General features: G+C 41.8%; 1 protein-coding gene across 3 annotated transcripts in view; it reads right to left on the bottom strand.

Moving 5' to 3' along the window:
- The window catches only part of MICU1 (mitochondrial calcium uptake 1), a 237,289-nt gene that overhangs the window by 94,563 nt on the left and 121,047 nt on the right, over positions 1–21,679 (bottom strand). For 2 of the 3 annotated variants that reach the window (XM_065407427.1, XM_065407428.1), the window contains exon 6: positions 8,121–8,235. In XM_065407427.1, the coding sequence (XP_065263499.1) occupies positions 8,121–8,235 (115 nt within the window). The remainder of the gene's footprint in view (positions 1–8,120; positions 8,236–21,679) is intronic. The other variant, XM_065407426.1, reaches the window with a different exon arrangement.

Here is a 21,679-nt window from a genome sequence, read left to right as displayed (position 1 = left end):
CCCTGCCCTTGCTTGGAGCTCTGGGTCCTCCCGCCACCCGCAGTGGCTGGGAGCTGCAGGGCGGCCTGCCACCTGTAGTGATTGGGAGCTGCGGGTCCCCCCATGCTCCCCACGGCAGCTGGGAGTTCCAGGTCTGGCAGTGGAGAGCTGCAGGGGCTCCCACCGCCTGCGGTGACTGGAAACTGTTCTCCCCCCCCCCCCCGCTGCCACTCATCGCCCGCAGCATCCTCCGGGGTGCCCCCGCTGCCCCTGGCAGCTGGGAGCTCTGGGTCTGGTGGTGGGAAGCGGTGGGGGGGCCCCGCTGCCACGGTAGCTCAGAGCTCTGGGTCTCCCCACCGCCCGTTGTGGCTGAGAGCTGTGGGGGACGTCTACCGCCTGCAGCAACTGAGAGCCGCAGGGGTCTCCTGTTGTCCGCGGCAGCTGAGAGCTGCGGGGCCCCCTGCTGCCTGCGGCAGCTTGCAACTCCAGATCCCCTGCCGCCTGATAGCTCCAGCCCCGCCACTCAGGGGCTGAAGTGGAAAATGTCACAGAGGTCTCTGGAAGTCATGGAATCGGTGACTTTCGTGACCTCTGACACAATCTTATCCTTACTCATAGATAGCACCTGCCGCTAACCAATGCTATTAATCCTTCCTTTCACAAGCAGTAAATTCATAAACAAATTGCTTACGGAAACACTATCTTTTTCTTTCAAGTGTCCAATCTTGTTTAATGGCTTTAAGCCCAGCATACATTAGCATGTGCTGTTAACTTGCCACATTTTATTTTGCTCTCAAATGACAATTAGTTTTCTGTTAGTTGGTGGTAAACTGTCCTCAATATTGCTTTTTCTCCCTCCAACTGTTCCAAAATATCAGCTGTCAAAAAACAAATTTCTTTCAGCTGTGGAAGTGAACTTTTAACTTTTACCTGACATTTTAAAGAAGTGCAGTTAAAGCACATCAAATTCTGCTTGTCCTTGTACCTCTGCACTGAAATTCAAGTTTTGCTAGTAAAATTCAAATTCCTCTACTTCGGGAAGCAGCTGAAGCAATAAAAATGGTGCAGTGTCCTCAAAGCCATTTTGCTGTTATTGCCTTTGAATATGAGACTGAATTTCTGATGCATTTAAATGTTACTTTATTACCTTTGACAAATATATTTTCACAGAAGCACAGAGCAAACTCTGAGAAAAGACAGTGCTAGAGCGAGAAATTACTTGTAAATAAAATATGGTGATAGACTTCATCTTCTATGCAGTATGCAAACAGCTATCTCCGTTGGTAATATGCAAATTAATTGCACTTTAACCGAAGCCAACTGACGTGCACGGCAGCAATACGGAAAGAATACTTGAATTCATTTACTGTGGCCTATTAGAAATACTCTTCATAAGTGGAATTCAGGAACTGTGAATGATACCCATTAGGTCAAAGTAAAAAATCATAGCAAGTAGAGTTTGAGTGGTTAGGATGGGGACAGGGTGATGTTTGGATGCCAGAGGGGTCAAGCTGCCAGGCTCAAGAGGCAGATAATAGTACGAAGTACCTTAATTTTCTTCCACTTCAATTAGTTTTTGAAGATTCTCACCAATGGTCAGGGATGAGTTGAGCAAAGTGATCAGAACCTGATTGATCTAACCCCAATAACAGTTTTAAGTATAGCAGTGATGGGCTCCCCCCAGACTATTTAGACCGGATTTCATGGTTTTATTCTGCTGGTTATATTAGTAAAAATCCATTGCAGAAAGCAGCAATGGCAAATTTTTAGTATTTAGTAGTTTTTTTACTTTATTTAATTGTATCTTCAATTTGTCTTATGTTGGGGATTTTTTTGAACTCTAAATTATGTTGTGACTTAGTGTAGATGAGATTTTTATTAGACTAAGAATTTAAAATTATATTCCATATTTTTGTTCTATTTTGTTTGCTTGATTAGAGAGCATGTCAAGAACTAGTTAGATTACTGAAGTACAATGCAAATTATCAAGAGACATAAATAGGGCCATGCTAAATTCATGGTCCATTTTGGTCAATGTTATGGTCATAGGATTTTAAAAATCGTATGATTTCATGATGTCAGCTATTTAAATCTGCAACTTCAGGGTGTTGTAATTGTCTGGGTCTGGACCCAACAAGGAGTTGGGGGATTGCAAGGTTATTGTAGGGGGAGTTGCGTTACTGCTACCCTTACTTCTGCGCTGCTGCTGGCAGCGGCGCTGCCTTCAGAACAGGGCAGCTGGAGAGCAGCAGCTGCTGGCTGGAAGCTTCAGTCAGCAGCTGCCACTCTCCAGCCACCCAGCTCTGAAGGTAGCAGCACAGACATAAGGGTGGCATGGTACAGTATTGCCACCCTTACTTCTGCACTGCTGCTGGTGGGGTATCGTCTTCAGAGCTGGGCACCCGGTCAATAGCTGCCACTCTCTGGTCACCCAGCTCTGAAGGCAGCACTGAAGTAAGGATGGCAATACTGTGACCCCCCCACTAAAACAGCAACTCCCTTTTGGGTCAGGACCCCCAGTTTGAGAAACGCTGGTCTCCCTTGTGAAATCTGTATAGTATAGGGTAAAAGCACACAAAAGACCAGATTTCACAGTCCGTGACACGTTTTTCATGGCTGAGAATTTGGGAGGGCCCTAGACATAAAGGATACAGAAAGTGACATAACACTAAGTTTTCTAATTTGCCACAGGGTATCTGGTTTGTTTGAAAGAGGTTTTTTTTTTTTTTTTGCTAAAATCTTGGGGGCTTGTGGTAGTTGGTGATTCCTCGGGATACTTTTTTTTTTTTTTTTTTTTTTTAAAGCTTAACTCAATGTAGGCCACATGGCAAAAACATACCTTGTGTTACCATAAGCCTCCCAGAAGACATTTTTGCAAAGCTTCCGTTTTCTTCTTATCTACAAACTCTGCTGCCCATTACAAAGTGACCAATAAAACCACCTGTGAATACACCTAAAAGACCAATGGTAAGGGAGAGAGGAAATCCTTTCCCTTCCCTCAAAACATTCATCATCAGACCCACTGGTTGTCATCAGACCTCTTTCTACCATCCCAAAGACTGGTGGGCATGTTCATTTGCAGGATTTATCATCAAAGAGAAAGGAATTTAAAACTAGAAGAGTTTGCTATGCCACTGCCTTTTTCCTAGGCTACTTTAATTGAAGCAGTCACAGGGAACTCCCATGAGAACTCCCAAATGTCTGATCATCTACAGACCACAGAGTTTGGAAAGGATACAGAGCATACACGATCCGAGGAACTTCCACCTGTTTGTAAGTACTGTATGCGGGAGCATCATGTGCTATGAAGCAAAGGGGACAGCTCCCCCCAACCTTGGTTTGCCCCGCCGCTGTGCCTCAACTAATCCATAGATCATAGAATTGCTCCACTATGTCTTCCACTTTTTACTCCCCCACATTTTGCAGGATACAGTATAATCACATATAACATTCTATATGCTGGACACAAATTTGCCCCTCCCAGAATTTTTTTGAATGACAACAGACTGTATTCCAAGATGTAATGTGTTAGCTGTATAAGCTTTTCACCTGTAAATACAAGAGTTGAAATCCTTGCTGAGGTATGAAGTGTCGGAGAATAACAGAGTTCTCACTTTTTGTTTGGGTACAGCAAGTCAGATACTTTATTTTCTCTAACAATTGCGTACAGGGAGAGAGCTAAACAGGTCTCTCTACAGGTAAACAATTACAGCAAACCTTTATACCTTTCATTACAGACAATAATAAGCAACAGCTGCATTTTGTTTATACATAGGCCATCTTGATATCTTATTTTTCTCACTTGTTTTGACTCTAGTCTACATACAATATTTTCTACACATTATCTACACAAGGTCGCAACAACTTCTCACACAGTTCTTTCCCACTCGCCTCACACAATCCTCGCTTCTACAAATCTCGCGTTATTAGGGTTACAGTTAGCCTGACTCTTGCTAACGAACTGTCATGCATTGCATCCCCTTCCTGTCAGTTCTTTCTCTGCTTCCACAACCCCAGCTTTTGTACTACTAGTACAACAAACCTTCTCAAATCTCTATTTGCATTAAGTCTTGGAATTCAGATGCTACATCAGATGCTTCAACCTTAGGGGTTTTGATTGGATGTAATGACAATGCATGATGAGCATGGACATGAAAGGTATTACTATTATTACGGCCTTTACAACAACAGTAACATACTCCTACACTAGCTAACAACAACACAAGCAATAACATTCCCATAGCGATAATATGATGGGGTTGTTGTACAATCTTAGGCCAGGTCTACACTACCGCGGTAGTTCGACAGCTGGCAATCGAACTTCCGGGTTCGATTTATCGCGTCTGGTCTGGACGCGATAAATCGATCCCGGAAGCGCTCGCCGTCGACTGCGGTACTCCAGCTCGGCGAGAGGAGTACCGCGGAGTCGACGGGGAGCCTGCCTGCCGCGTGTGGACTGCGTCTGAACCGCGGTAAGTTCGAACTAAGGTATGTCGACTTCAGCTACGTTATTCACGTAGCTGAAGTTGCGTACCTTAGTTCGAATTTGGGGGTTAGTGTAGACCAGGCCTTAGTCATAGAACACAATACATCATACTTAGTACATAAGGTGGACACTCTATAAGCTGTCTGAAAGGCATACTTTTCAACTTGATATATATTTTGAAGCATGTGAATTTGCCCTTGTACTTCAGAGATTTTCTGAACATCTGGTAACAGTGAAAACAAATTCTGAAATCTATCAGGTACTAAACTAGTCCAATTAAAGGGTATCTGGAACCTAAGGGCTACTTGCAAAACTCTATCTGTGGGCCAGTAGATAATATGATTGCCTGCAGTGGTAGTGAGATTAAAATGTATGTCTTGCGATGTGGTGGCATTAACATACACACAGCTATCATTGGCTTGAAAAAGTAAGTGTCCTGTCAGGATAGTTCTTTGTCCCCTACCCTCCCAGCAAACGTAGTCATGAACAGTGACAACTTCTCCTGGCTTCAGTTTACGTATACACTGAAGCTGTGGGGGTTCTAACGGCCAAAACGTCCACTGACTTTCTAACCCCATCCAAATGTCAGGTGTAATCCCAGGAGCACTGACTAAAAATCGATTGGGCATACCAGGTGGTCTAATTTCCCAGATGTCTCGGTGAATTACCCAATCCCACATGCATCCTCCCCATGGACCCGGCAGGATTCGGTATGTGGGAGCCCACACCCCCCTAACCGGTCCATATGCTTGGAAGGAGCACTGAGAACGTCCGCACTTCCACCCAGAAAGTCTCCAAGTATGTCTCCATGGCCACAGATCAGATGGTACTCCTGATGTGTCTGTAAGGGCAGTGGGCCAAGCCTGATGCTCAAGATCATTCCGAATGGCCATTAGCTGGTCATTCAGGAAATCCTGAATTTCTGAACATGCTAGATCCCACTGCAATGCCTTCCCAGCCTCAGTGATATTCAATACCATCTCTATCAACAACTTCTGGGTCATAGAACTAAGGGCGGAAATAACATGTAACTCACCAACTCCAGCCTGTACCTGGGTTAGTTGTGCCCCAGAAACAAGGCCGATGGCCTTCTCTAGTTGGCCCAATTTCTCATCATGTTCTTGGTTCTTAAAAATATTCCAAACTGCTGCTGCACTATTGGCCCCATCCCATAGGGATCCGGTCAAGTCTCTCTTCTTTCTAGAGGAAATAACCCAAGCCCTCTGTTGTGCTAATCTAATGGCAGCCTCCCTTGATTTTGGTGACCTCATCCTAGTCTTCTATTCACCCAAGACAGGAATGGCAAGAATGATAAAGTCAAGACTGAACTTCAGTAAAAGACAAGTAGATGAAAATTGCACAGAACAGTACCAGGCTCAAGCTAATGTTATTTACTGATGTTCATCTTTATAGGCACTATGGTCACACACAGTTTCTTAAGTCAGTTTGGTAACAAAATAGATCTTGAATTACCTGTATAACTTATACTCTGGAAAGATCATATTTAATTTATTAATTTAATATAATCATTTTCACTTTGTAAGAGCAATGTTTCAGAATGTAACATGAAAAAGTTATGCTGTACTGTTCCAAAGGCTCTACGCATTATACACATTTGTATAGTCTTTTCTTTCCCACCTGATGACAACATTCATTGACTGATTGGAACAGAACAGTTTTTAAAAGTGTGTTTAGAATAAAGTTTGAACTAAACAATTATTTTTTCTTCTCAGCTCATCACATATTAGGCAAATACGAGGATTAAAGAGGGACAGTTTTATTTTGTAGGGTTTATAATTACTTCTCTTGGAAGTCTGAAAATAAATTCTGTCTCATTTCATTAGGCAAATAATAATTTTCTTCCTTGTGTTTTTCTAACAGAACTGAAAATTAACATAGAATTTCTCTTTACTTCCCCCTTTTATGCACCAACATTATCAAAAGAGATCAGTACAGCTCTGGAAACAAAGTCCATTATTTTTTGCTCCACAGCTATAAGAGGACAGAAATACTGTCCTGTATTAAGAGCGGCTATTGTTTGTATATTTCTTGCCAATAGAAATAATAGAAAGGCTTTTATTTTAGCTCTTGTTATTTAGAACCCAGAGGACATTCTTTGAGCAGATTACAAGATGTCATATACTGAGTTTGGAGCAGGGCGAATAATACAAAAAAATTATTTGTTTAAATCTTTGGACAATTCATTTCAGCTGTGTTTACACGCCTTCTGGGTTTGCTATCCACTAGCATTCAGGTGACTGAGTTTACGAGAACAAATGCACCAGGAAAGTGAATTTTAAGCTTGCACATTCTAATACTTACAAAAAATGAATTGCAAAGTCATGTTGTGCACCCATTTGCACATAAACCTGAAAATACAAGAGTTATGTTTATCTAGACCAGAGGTAGGCAAACTACGGCCCGCGGGCCACATCCGGCTCGCGGGACTGTCCTGCCCGCACCCATGCTCCTGGCCCAGGAGGCTAGCCCCTGGCCACTCCCCTGCTGTTCCCCCTCCCGCACAGCCTCAGCTTGCCCCGCCGTCGGCACAATGCTCTGGGTGGGCGGGGCTGTGAGCTCCTGGGGTGGCGCAGCTGCAGAGCCCGGCCAGACCCGGTCTCTGTGCTGCATGGTGGCAGCAGCGGTATGGCCCGGCTCCAGCCGGGCAGCATGGCGTGGCTGTAGCGCCGCTAGCCACCGGTGCTCCAGGCAGCGCGGTAAGAGGGCACAGAGCAGGGGGGGTTGGATAGAGGGCAGGGGAGTTCGGGGTGGTGGTCAGGAGATGGGGGTGTGGATAGGGGTCGGGGGAGAACAGGGGGTTGAATGGGGGCAGGGGTCCCAGGGGGGAAGTCAGGAAGGAAGGAGGGGGGGTTGGATGGGGCAGCAGGGGGCAGTCAGGAGCAGGGGTTCCGGGGGAAGTCAGGGGACAGGGAGAAGGAGTGGTTGGATAGGGCAGGGGTCCGGGGGGGGGGGGCTGTCAGGAATGAGAGGAGGGGTTGGATGGGGCAGCGGGGTCCAGGGCAGTCAGGGGACAGGGAGCGGGGGGGTGTGGATGGGGCAGGGGTCCCGGGGGAGCCGTCAGTGAACAGGAGGGATTGGATGGGGCAGGAGTCCAGGGGGGAGGATAGGAGATGGGGGCCGGGCCACGACCCCCTCCCCTAACAGGCCCTCCATACAATATACGAAACCCGATGCGGCCCTTGGGCCAAAAAGTTTGCCCGCCCCTGATCTAGACTAATATGGTCAATCACAAATCAGGAACTCCGCTAGAATTTTTAATTTTGAACAGCAAGTCAAAAATAATCAATATTCATAAAGTTAGGCCCAATAATTTAAAATAATGAATAAATATGAAGAAGTCACAATTTGCTAGTGGACATTCTGCAAAATCTTGGGCTAACTCTGAAAAAGTTAGTAGCCGTGTTAGTCTGTGTTAGCAAAAAGAACGAGGAGTACTTGTGGCACCTTAGTGCCACAAGTTGAATTCATTACCAATTATTCATTCAACTCTTGATTCAAGTAGTCAACAGAATCCCTTTTAGGAAAAACTATACAATGTACATGTCATAACAGAAAAATTGCATCAGTGGTAAACATTTAAAAAAACTTAAAGAATCAAGTGATAACAGATTGCAGAAAAATAGACAATACTTACTGGAGAGAACTGTAGTGAGGAAGATGTAGTCAGAAAAAGAGATGAGTCCACATTCTCCAAGTGTATAAAATATACTGTCTTCATCAGCAAACTTCTCTCGTTCTTGGGATAACTTCTATTTTACAGATCCAACCCACACACCCCAAAGAAAGGAAATAAAAGAATCAATTAAACACTTAACAAAGAGGATCTGTATCATTTATATCATTGCCAAAAAGCTTTTTTTTATGAACATATCCCTCCTATTACCATTCAAATTCAATGGACCTTTTCCAGACTTCAAATCTAACAGAACTAGCGTCTTTTGTTTCAAATAAAGCACAAACTGGAACTGGCCAATAAACTTAGCATCTTTAGTCTAGTACAGAGATAGAAACAACATATGATGTGCTTTTTGTTTAGTGCTGTCTAAATTGTCTAGCGAATAATGGTACTATATAATCTAGGCTCTTTACAGCAGAATTAAAATGACAGCTATAATGAGTTTTATCCCAAAGTGTTTTATTTCTATTATAGTTGTCTAGTTTAACAATAGCTTAAAGCAGTTTGGTTTTAATATCTGATAGTTTCCCAAAAATTTAGTTACCTGATAAAACGTTAGTATAACACAAGCATTTGTTTGGTAAAGACAACCACTAGAGTCAAAATTCCTGCATGAATGCATGCAACTTTTAAGATAACGGGAAACTTTTTGATTAGAAAAGCACACTACATGTATTTTATCAGCTGATCTCACTTCTAAGCTGAAAGCCACTGGGTGACTGATCCACTGAAGCTTTAAAGACTGAAAAGGACCCATAGAACTGTGTTAGAGGCTGGATATTGAATTTCATAGTGGTGAACCATTTAGAAAATACACACGCACGCACACGCACATTCAGCGGGAAAGAAAATTAATATAAAAACATTAAGTACAGTTGAGGTTAATCCATTTCTGATCATGCAAGCACAGAAGCAGAAACAATGCAAGCTTAATTTAGCAACAGTATTATGAAACAAAAAACAACAAACACCGCCACACGAAGGTCCAGCTACACAACTGCCCCCATCTGTTACCTCTGTCTAGCGAAGATCCCATCATATTCAAGATAAAGGAAAGAAAATTGGTTAACCAACAAGATAAGTTCACAAAACATCAAAACAAATTGATCTGTTAGATTTGCAGCAACTAGCTATTTGCTGAAAATATACACTGCTAAGAAGCCTAGGTATAAATTCCAGCAAGAATTGATACTGAGTTGAAGGTTCAGACCCACCATCTACAGCTGTTTCTTGTTCAGTTATATTTGAAAGAACTCACCATTCTACTTGACAGCAGATTGGAGATTAGTTTGCCTAATAATTTAGATGAAAATTTGACAAATATCTGGCTTGGAAACCACAAGAGAAAAAAAGTCATCATATTGATCAGCAAATATACAATTTCCAATTAAGCTCAGCTCTACTGATCAAATATAGCAGTAGCTCTTATTTTGAAGACTTGGAGTTGTTAAGAATGTGAAGTGAGGTAAACCTCCACAAATCAGCAGAAGCATTTATCAATGCATCCACTTTGCAAAGGTATTAGCAATACATTATCACAGTACATCAGGCTGTGTTTTCTTTTCATTAAAGAAATATTTTTGTTATATATACAAACTTAAGTCAAACTCTACCCCAAAAACACCCACATAGTGCTGATTATGCTGAAGACAAATAAACAGCCTCTAGTTCTCTCTGAACGCAAAGGAAGCTCGAGTTAAAAGCTAGTGAATTTTTTTGCAATCATTTTCTTGGATTATTGTCATGGTTGCTGTATCCCTCAATGGTATAGCCCACTCATGTTATTTATTGGCTCTGTCTTTGCATTTATCTTTAGCAGAGCTCACTATAAACCAGCTACCGACACCCTGATAAATGTGGAGTATTTACAGAGAAAGGATTAACAAACACTATATACATATGTGATATAGTTGGAGATAGATTTTAATTGTTATGAGTATTATGAATTTATGAATTTAAAGTTGGCTTTTATTTAATATTAAAGGCTGGGAAAGTTCCTTATAAATTAAAAGTTATGTGAATGGGCTAAAAGCACCCGAAAAAAATCTAGTTTTAAGTTAAATCTTCTTGGAAATACAAATGTTATAGATAGAAAGGGTACAAAAATATTCTCACTTGAAGAACATATCTATTTTTAAAAACCTACTTAATCTACTACTATTTGTCAGAGGTTAGGTATAAACATGGGAGACTAATGCATGCTACCACCACGTGGCCTAATTCTGATCCTATTCAAGTTATTGGGAGCTTTAACACCAATTTCAGTAGTAACAAGAACAAAGTCTATTTGCCAAAAAGAGATGTAATTTTGTATAATGGGATGTTCAGACTGTTCTATTGTCACTATTTTTTGGGAAGGAGTGAGCATATTAAAAAAAACTGCTGGTATTTCTAATTTGTATTTTTGTTCATCATGTATATTTTGTTGCCTTCCACAAAACATTTGGAAGATATTCTCCAAAGAGGTGCTGAAAGTTTCAAGTTATTTTAAATGAAAGCTTATAACCTGCAGAAGTTGATTACACATGCCTAGGAAAAACTTCCTTCTAGCTTTGAGCAAGTGGATTTTTCAAGAGACTAACGCCAAACCTAGCTCCCCAACTGTAGTTGAGCTCTGTTGTTCTGCAGGCATAGACAGGGTAAGGTTTAAATACCCATTTTAATGAAATGCAGTCAATTGGTGCTAGAACAAAGGGTAGACCACACTTAGTTAAACTGGGTTTTAAAATGGCGATCCCATCCAAACCAGCAGGACAGAGTTTAACACTATCTGAGGGTAGGAGAACTGCACAGACTCTCTGTTGTGCAACAAGATACAGCCTATCAGATGTGCCAGAAATGCAATAATCTCCAAGGACTGACTTTCTTGTACTGTTAGAGTTTAGCCAAGTATGCACATTGAAGATAAAAGGTTGAAAGTTTAACTGAAAATTACCGGTGAAGTTACTAGAGGAATGTGTAAGAGACAAATAAATGGAACTGTATCCATATATTTTACAATGTGACCTAACAGAGGATTTTCCTGGGCCTTTTCTGCATTTGTTTGCTCACCTATCGAAGAAAAACGTATCAGTATCTAAAACTAAAGACAATACTAGATTCAAAGTTGCCTCAAGGATTCTGAACACCACAAGCTATGAAAAAGCATCACATGGATTGTTTAAAACTCTTTCTGAAATGCTGTAAAACCTAATGATGTTAAAGGCACAAAATCAATACCCAATTCTCTCTTTATTAAAATATACTTCCTCTTGTCTATAAAGCTTTGACTTCTAGTCAGTGCCATCAACACCTTTTGTGCAGTCTATTTCTTCTGCTGTTTCGTTTCAACATAGCATGAGTTATATTACAGCTGAAAGGTTAACATGAGGAATTAAAACAGAGAAAAATAACAGAAAGAAAAGCAAAATTAAAACTCTTTAGGCAATGAGTCATCTTTACAACTGTCATGATTAGTTATCTGTACAATTTCAGTACAACCTTCAAATTTCATGTGCTTGAGTTAAGAATTTTCAAACAAATTAAAAAAATGTTTCAACCTTATGTAAAATACATTAAAAAAACTGAGCAACCAGTTAAGATCATACATTGCCTAAAGAACATTCACAGTTGGGAATTCACAAGTGAGCAATGCACTGTAAAAATATTTATAATCATTTTTATCAAGCGGTGAATCACATTAGACAAAAGCATACAAACAAGCATACATATACATGTGCAAATCAAATACATAATTTATTTCATTACAAGCAAGTCTGTGTATATTCAGTGAAGATGTGTCTAACTCAGTAATTTCTATCAAACAGATTCATACCGTCAATTGATCTTACAAACTTTGCTAAACATTGACCATGCAGCTGACAGGTTTATCTACACTTAAAAAAGGAAGCTCAGTCTATCCCATAAAATTTAGGCTTTCTTGCAACAAGCAGATCCAGGAATGACAATTTAATCTAATGGAAGAAAAAACAGTCATTTTAAGGCAACTATTAACACTGATGTATTTTCTTGCTTTCCAGAATGTTGTGTGTGTTGCTATAAACACCAGAAAAGCAATCCCATCATTTAGCCAGGAGTTTTGAGCAGTCATTTTGGTAGTCAAACAGAAAAATATGGAAATTGTTTCCCCACCTTTATAAACTCAGTCAAAAGCCTGACAAATATAAGGTCAAGAAAAATGTTTGATTTTTCTTACTCTGATCTCAGCTAATGAAAGTGGAGGGGGGCAGGGATGTTGATTTTTTCCCTTTTTTTCCTTAAAGGAATTTTTGATTTTTAGTTCTCAAGTGACACATACAGAGGCTGCAACCAAGCAAAGCATTGAGAAGTATTACGCAAGCTTCCTCTCATATTCTGCCAGTGCATCTTGATGTTGACTTGCCACACACTAGGCCCTGGACAGGTCTGGCCCTCTCTTGAGCAATGAATGCCAAATGATGGGACAGTTTTCAGTTGCAGACAAATTCATGTCAGCTAAACCAAATCAGAACTTCGGTTTCATGTAAAACCCAACTTGGTACCTTTCCCCCACCTCACTTTCTATACCCTCTGGAGCTTTTTGTTTTTTTAAGTTAGGAGCAAAAAATCATATACGTCAGGGCTCATTCAGGAGAGAAGTCCAGAGTGTTCTATAAAAGGGATTTGGTGGTGAAGTTACAGTACTTGGAATCTTCTGGCTGACTGCCCAGCATAGGCATCTGCACTGCCACCCTGTTAGAATGCCAGTGGAGGGGCAATAAGAGAACCTAGTGCTCTGGCTGTTGCCAGGTATAATTTATAGTTAAAAGATCAAAGTATACATGTCATCTAATATTTAGATAAATGAATATATAAAGCTATATCTTTTGTCAGATTTACTTATGTCTTCTCCACAAAGTCAGAAAATTCTGTGAATTTCAATGTTGACCTCAGTTGCATTTAAAAAGCTAATCTAAATAAACCCCTGCAGCACCATTTCATTTTGCATTTCAAAAACAACTTAACGAACAACATTTAATATGCTGCTTTTGGAAAAAAGCAGTTTGGCAAGTCATTTAAAATGACAGTTTGTATTTCATCCTAGGGGATGGAGACGTACATTCAGCAAGTTTATCCATGCAATTAATGCTTATGTTTCAATACCCACTTTGGGCCCATGTGCATCAAAGCATCAAAATGTTGTGCATCTCAAGCAATCACTTCACAGTTTCCCCCTTCCAAAATAACAAAGCATAGTGCATGTAATGAAATTAGTAATTTCACCCAGAAATGGGATTTTTGTTTGTAAATTGATAGACTATAGTTCAACCTTAACCATTTTTGATTTACAATAGCTGTTGAGATTACGTTTTTGTTTCCTTTTTAATTCTTTACGATTACAGAAACTGTGTATCCATCTATGAAAAATGAATGCTTAAGATACTGTACATTTCAGTTTGCCATAAAGCAAATTCCCCTTCAGTCCCAACTGACCACCTTTAGTTCTATGGACTATTCAACACAGACACTAAAATGTTATAACCTTTTCTTTCATAGACAGCTATGAATATTCACACAGGGAAAAAAAGACTTAGAAATGTTTTGGTTTGAAGCTTTACAACAATCAGGGTATTCAGGACCAAGACCGAAACAGTATCGCTCATCTGTCTCAGAGACAGACATATTGTAGAGATATCTAAATCTGTATCAATTTTGATGTCCATCAGGATAAGTTACAGCATACCAGCCTTTGCTCTGAATTTCCTGGATTTTGTACGGTTAAAGTTAGACCTTCATCATTTTTGCATTCTAATTTATGATTTTCTGTGTTTTAGATTTAAACTAGTACTACAAAAAAGAAAGCAATCTTTCACAGATATTTATGGGAATCAAAGGGACATTTGTCAAACAAACTTCTTTCTAATCCAAAGCAAAATCCCTTGCAGAAATCCCACGAGGATGATTTTCTCTTTCATTTCCTTTTTAGACAAATTGCCTGTTTTTTAAAGTCGCCGTTTAAGGTTCTCTGAAATCACATCCAATCAATACCAAGGACTTAAGATTTCTCAATTTTAAAAAAATCGCTTACGTTCATACATGCACAAAGTTACATAGCAATATACCTGTATACTGTACACAATTAGTTCTGGGGTGCTGCATGGTATTTTACCTTCCTAGGCCCCTACTGACTGGCAGTGTCCATTTAAATAAAACAAACAGATAGCGATCCTGCTGTGAGCACAGCTAGACCAGGAAAATAGGCAATGTTTTAGAATCATGTTAGTCAACACATTTTAATTAGCACATTTTTCATTTCCACATAGCATCTAGCTTAGACCAGGATAGACTCCTTTAAAAAATATTAGCTGATCCTGGTCAACTCAATAGTGCTCAACAGCATTCAGAATGTGCCTCCTATTTTCATAGTCTAGACAGAGCCTGGGTAAATGCACATTGCTTACTCCAACAAGTAAAACTCCTTCATAGACAGTGCAGCCCATGATCTGTGTAAACTTATACTAAGACAGTTCTTCTAAAAGTGAATTTGAGCAGCTATTCTGTAACAGTGCCTCTCTTAGGGCATGTACAAAGCTGTACATGTACATAAAGAAAAACAGTTATGAAATTCCCATGAAAGTTATGGGTTAAATACCCAGTATCCATGTTTTCAAATATTAATACCAAGGACATATTACTTCTGTTTTCAAAATACCAAAAGACTGATACTACATCATCAGATGAAATGCTGTTCAAATTCTAAAGCATCAAAGCCATTTAGAGATTTATAAGTGGCACCTATCACCTTGGCGCCTGACTATCCAGTTAAAACAGCCATTAAAAAAAGTCCTTCAGATTGAAGAGTCCAGAACAGAGCCTTGTTCAGTCAGAGGCAAAACTAAGCAGATAGATCCTGCAGTGTACCCTGAAGCAAGGACAGATGAAAAAAAAATATCCCAGTAATTGTTTTTTCCTTTTTATTGACTTTTTAAAAAGCAATACATTTCACAATCAATGTTACGTAAGGATGGTCTAGTTTTTTTAAGTCTGAAAATAAAAAAAATTGCTCAAGCTTAAGTCTTATGAAGCATTTCATTGCATAGTGAATTTTGTAGTTGAGTTTTAAGCCTCTGTATATAGTGGAAAAGTTTACTATAGTAGCACTATCTGCAGGTTCTAGAACACTCATGTAGTATCTTCATATAGGCAAAAACGGGTTCTGAACGTCAAATTCAGAGGTATCAGAATATTAAAAAGTAGCTTAGAAAAGTTAGGAAAATACACACTCGCATATTCTTTATTTTAGTCAGGAAAGCACTTTGGCTTATCATATTTGAGTAGCACATACTAATGGAAAGAATTTTAATGTAAATCTTTTATCTTTAGGATATATCTGAAGATGAGACATAAAACCTTTCCCTGGGCTTTCTTCCTCTAAATGTTAATTTAGACATTTTCAGGAGAATCAAGAGTTAAGCAGCTATCATTACTATTGGTGGTCTCCTGAGACTGGAGAAAGAAATGTACAGATACTCCTCTCAGCAACACGGTAAATATCCATCACTGTTAAACAAACCGCACCTGAAATGCAAGGCCAGCATTCTATGCAGTCAAGAGAAAAAACACAAACTTTCCAAGACGTTCACAGGCAGCAGGAACTGGACATGCAAGGGAGAAACCCCTGCTAGAAAAGCAAGAAGGAAATGCCTCTGAAAAGGGACAGTCTATACTTCGATTTCCCACTGGTGGAGGTCCCCAGGACTCAAAATTGATGCAAACTTGTGCCATTTTAACAAGGTTTATATTAGTATACCAAATACACACTTCCTTTTCAAACAAAGTAATTTACTCTTTGGTTTAGAGCTACATTGCGCCATCATTGCAGTTTAGCAATAGTTCCTTAAGAATAAAGGTTAGTTTAATTTTCACCATTAAGCTATTTTTTAGGCTATAAGTTCCAACATTTTCAATGTACCACAGGGTACTGCAAAAACATCACACACAGAACATAACAAATACAATCTTTTATCTGTGAAGGGCTATTATTTTTCACACATCTAAAAGGGCCAACAACTCAATGCTGAAGATACGGTTAGGCTTTCAAGATCTCTCAGGAATGATCAAAAAAGCATTGATCAGTGGTGAGAAGTTCTAGTTTATCAATTATAGACCTGTCTTCATAAGCCCTTATTAATAAAAATTATTGAATTATAAAAATGATACAGACCTTATCAGAATGTGTGCCTAGAACTTTGAGGTGAAGAGCTTTTCTACTGCCAAGAACAAAAGTTCCAATTCCCCAACTCCCTGCTTGGTGCATTAAAGAGAATAAACCCACTGGCCTTTCTGGCCTCCTCCTCATGCTAATTTGGAAAGATGTAAAGAAAGGTGTAAAGAATGTCTCTGCTGCCTAATGTAAAATGTGCTAAGCAGTATCTCAGAACTGGTCTATAGATAAATTACATCCAAAAAGTATGTTAAGGTTGCAAAATCAAACACTCAAAAATTAGGAAATGAAAGTACTAAGGTTGACTGTGCAACCTTAGTTTGATCCACTTGTGCATTGCAGTGTAGTTGTAGAAATGTCAGTCCCAGGATATTAGAGAGACTAGGTGGGTGAGGGCATAGCTTTTCTTAGACCAACTTCTGTTGGTGAGAAAGACAAGTTGGGCCACCAAAAGCTATTACCTCACTCACCTTGTCCCCCTTGTGCAGTTGCATTTGATTAAGTCTTTAGTTACGAGATCACATACTGTTTTTTCCAACCTCATTCAATGCACAGGAATGGGCACTGCTCAGGGAATGAATCCTGGTTAAGGCTAAGATTTTGTCCTGGTTATTTTTTGTAAAAGTCACGGACAGGTCCACGGGCAATAAACAAAAATTCACGGAGGCTGTGACCTGTCTGACTTTTGCTGCTGCAGCTCCATGGTTTCCCCCGCCACCCAGGGCGGCTGGGAACTGCAGAGTGACCATATTTCCCAAAGACAAAATAGGACACCCCCAGCCGCTCGTCCGATGTGTTCCCCTCCCCGAGGCTGTTGCCCGTCGCTGAAAACCTGAGGAGGGCCCCCTTAGGAGTCTGTCGCTGGAACCTTGCAGGGGGCCCCGTCACCTGTCACTGGTGTCACCTGTCGCTGGAACCCTGCCAGGGCCCTGCTGGCTGCCAGCTCCTGAGTCCCGCAGCCCCGAATGTCATGGAGGCTCTCTGGAAGTCACGGATTCCGTGACTTCCATGACCTCTGTGACATAAATGTAGCCTTAATCATAGTTGGGTAGTGACTGAAGCTGTTGTCTTTAAGATCCCTGCTTATTTTTAGTTGGGAGATGAGTATTGAATATGAGGGAACTGCTGGAAGAGAAAGGATAGTTTCATGGTTAAGGAAGTTGAAGGCTGCCCTGGAGAATTCGATTCTATCCACGCCTTTGGCACAGAGCTCCTTTGTGATGCTGGACAAGTCACTTCAACCACACTTTTCGGCAGTGGTGGTCACTTGCATGTTCCTTATATTCTAGATTCCCAGTGTCAGACACCTGAGGCCACATCTGCAGACATGCTGAGCACTCACAGCTGCAATTGACAGAGATTGGAGCTGTGCTCTGAATATACATGCTATAAAATGCAAAGTGCTCTGAAAAACCAGGATGTAGATATCTCAAGTTAGCATCTAATATTGACACATTTGACAATATTGACCTTAATGTGTCCGTGCCTTAGATTCCCCAGATGTAAAATGGGGATGATAATACCACCACTTTACCTCATAGGGGTTTTGTGAAGATAAATTCATTAACGTTTGCAATGCAATGTGTCGTGATGCATTTACTGGCTACAGCGATGACCACTATAGGAAAGCCAAAGAGGAAAATAATAATTCTGTATTGAGAGCAGGAAGTGAACAGTAAATAAGGCCTCGAGCCACACAATGAATGCAGATAAAAAGAAATACTGAAAAACTACCAATTCACAGAATGTGACAGGGAAAAACCCGGTGTGTGATCATATCATTAAAGACTACCATAATGCATATACACAAGGGGACTGAACTGCATATGAAACCTTAATTCTGGCATTTGCTAGCTTTTGCATGCTTGACTTTGCCACCTTAACATTCGTTTAACAGTTTTTTAAATGTAATTTCCTTTACCAGTGGATTTCACAGCTATCTGCTGACAGCAGAGGAATGTAGCGATTCAAGACTCCTGGATTCAACTGCAGGCTCTGGAGGAGAGAGTGCACTCTAAAACCTTCTGCCTGTGCCCCCAAGCTTGTCTCTGTCCCCATCTCCTCTTATCCAACCTCTGCCATACCCCTTGTTCCCATGCCTCTCCTCCAGGGGCTCAACCAGAATTTTCCTAAGGCGGTGACCTAAGGGGAGAGGTCTCCCTGGGGCCCAGCATGTAATTGGGAGGCAGAGCATGAGAGAGTCTCCCTGGGATTGTCAGATGTTCCTGAAATTCTCATTCGGAGAGATTTTGTGGCCAGCATTTCTGGGGCAGTGGCCAGGACCCCTCTGCGCCTGGTATGGAGGGGGCTCAGTGGTACATAGTGGGCACCCCCATCTCCAGAGGCACAGATGAAGCTCCACCCATTGCACAGAGATACAGGAGCTTCACCTTTTAGGAGCCATCATCTCCTTGAGCTCCCATCAGTCCAGGGCTCATCCCACTTATCCCAGAGGTCCCCACGCTAGATGAGAGGATTGACTGTATTGCTCCAGCAACTCTGCATTGCAGAATTTGCCATCCTCACAACAGCAGAGGAAGCTCAGCAGCCTAGCCTCGTTCAGTGGCTCCACATGCTGGGCCAGGGCAGCCATGAGTAGGGCCCAGAGCACATAACCATGTGCCCAATGCCTGCTCCATGGAGCTGTCCATCTGTGGGAGGGACCAAGATATGTCTCTGCAATCCCATGCAGGATACAACTCTGGAGAGGCTTGAGCCCTAGACTGCCACAGGCAGGGCTAGGCAGACTCGTTGCAGCCTCTGCCCCGAATTCTGGTTGTGTTGGTGATTCCCCAGTCACCAATTCGGTTCCAGGGAGCAGGCAGCCTGGATCTGGTTTGTGTATTATTACATGCTCAGAACTCTGCCCCCTTCCACAGGGCCGCCCAGAGGGGGGGCAAGTGGGGCAATTTGCCCCAGGCCCCGGGCCCCACAAGTCCTGGCCAAGAATCCCTTTCCTCACCCGGCGGTGCTCCGAGTCTGCAGCGGCGGCATTTCGGCAGCGGGGGGCCCTTCAGTCGCTCCGTGTCTTCGGCAGCACTGAAGGGCCCCCCGCCGCCGAAATGCTGCCGAAGACCCGGAGCGACTGAAGGGCCCCCCGCCACCGAAATGCCACTGCCGCAGACTCGGTGAGTACAAGCTCCCCCGCTTTGCCCCAGGCCCCCTGAATCCTCTGGGCGGCCCTGTCCTTCCATTCCCACCTGAAAGACCAGGATCCTGAATTTGTAGTAGTGTTTATGTCTGGGGGGTGGGGATCTGTGCCCCTCTTCCTATCTATTGCACCCTTGCTTCTATTAAAACCCAAAATCGTCACCTGGCTCCCAGTACGCAACCCTCCTCCCTGCTTTCTAGCAAAACCACACATCTCCACATCCAGATCACTTCCCTTCTGCACTTAATAAAACTGAACATCTGCACAAACACACTAGCTCCTGCTCTGCTCAGTCCTCTCCCCCTCTTTCTCCTGCCGCCCACTCCACCATCCTGCTCCAGTTCTCCCTCTTCTCCACTGTTCTCTATATTCAAACCAAGCTGCTTCCTCCTCCTCCTCAATGCAGCTTTGGGCCAGGCAAGGAGAACACAGGTGAGTCTCTCCCTGTTCTCAGTTCCTGTGCCTGCACCACAGCAGCCCTCAGCAACCTGGAGGAGCAACCTAAAGTCCTGCTCAACCTATGCAGGTCCAGGATGGAGCATGCTCAGTGCAGATGGCATCTTTGGAGAGTTTAGTAGCCAAACGGTAACAAATCTCTACTGAGTATGTGCAAACTGAGAATTTTCAAAGCTTGTTACTTGGCCAAGTTTTAGCAAATTTTCACAGAGATGACAAAAGGCCTATCCAGGGCAACACACCTGCCAGATTTCAGGCCCTTGTTCCAAAGCATGTAGGTGCGAGAGCTTGTTAGTGAAACGGCTGGAAGAAGTTTCTTTTAACATTAAACAAGATATTTCCCCCAGTCTTGTTCTCAGAAACAGCTCAATGGTTTTAGCAGAAACTTTAAAAAAAAAAAAAAAATAGAAGAAGAGGGAGAAGCCTGAGGCAGCCCACCGGAATGGTTAGTTCGGCAAAGTTATAAGCCACTGAAAATAATGGAAAATGTCAAGCAATCTTAACTACAGGGGGCAGTATCAGCTCCACCTATAAATGAAAAGCTAAACTTATTAGAGGGGAGGGATAGCTCAGTGGTTTGAGCATTGGCCTGCTAAACCCGGGGTTGTGAGTTCAATCCTTGAGGGGGCCACTTAGGGATCTGCGGCAAAAGCAGTACTTGGTCCTGCTAGTGAAGGCAGGGGGCTGGACTCGATGACCTTTCAAGGTCCCTTCCAGTTCTAGGAGATGGAATATCTCCATTAATTTATATTTATTTATTTATTTTAGGGTAAGAAGTCTCCAGCTTAATAAGTTATAACTGAAATACAGTTATATCAGTACAACGCTCATTAGCATTGCTAAGGGGTTGACAAAATTTCCCTCCTTAACACTTGATTCAGGGGCTTGATAACTCAGCTGGTTTAGATGGCATGAGTAACAGAACAAAATAACTTAAAGCTAGAAATTAAAGTTACCTAGACTCTCCTCCTTCTGATAAGTAATCATATATATAATCAGTTGTGCCTGTTTCATAAAGCATAATCTTAATTTATTCAAGCAAGTCACCACACTGTTCCTACACACAGCAATTTATGTAGCCCACTTTCAGACTAGTGTAAGCTAGTGTACTGAGAGACTACTTTGTTTTCTGGGGACCCTATGAACAAGAACTCTTCACTCAAACACTAGGAAACGCAAGTGTTAGAACCTAAACACAGATAATTGCATTTAAATCAGACACATTTTTTGTTGGTAGGCTGCTCTAACTCTTTCTGTACCACACCACTGAGATCAGAATGATATAGGGCACAAGGAATGCATTTTAATAAGGCACAAATAGTAACTCAGCAACAGAACACTCTTCAATGGAGTGTTCTTCCCAATTCACCTCAGAAGGGCTCTCCTTGAAATCTGTAGCTGGCTGCCACCTGAATACCAAGCATGCCATTACTCTCTTGTTCTACCTGCTCATTCCTATTATGGGTATGGGTCTCTCTTCACGCATGCTAAGTAGAACAGCTCTCTGTTGTCTGTCATTTCCTTTTCCCATAAGTAATTTTATAAAGTGTGGTATTATTTATGAGTTAGTCTAGCTAATGTTGTAGCTTAGGGTTACCATATTTCAGCAAGCAAAAAAGAGGACGGGAGGAGCCCTGCCCCCGTCCTGCCCTAGCCCCGCTCCTGCCCCTCCCACTTCCCGCCCCCCTCAGAACCCCCAACCCTCACCCCCGCTCCTTGTCCCCTGAC

This window comes from Emys orbicularis, chromosome 7 (genome assembly GCF_028017835.1).
Source record: "Emys orbicularis isolate rEmyOrb1 chromosome 7, rEmyOrb1.hap1, whole genome shotgun sequence".
In the NCBI taxonomy this organism is placed as follows: Eukaryota; Metazoa; Chordata; order Testudines; family Emydidae; genus Emys; species Emys orbicularis.
The sequence above is the reverse complement of the archived record's forward strand: the minus strand, read 5'-3'. Positions and strand labels throughout refer to the sequence as shown.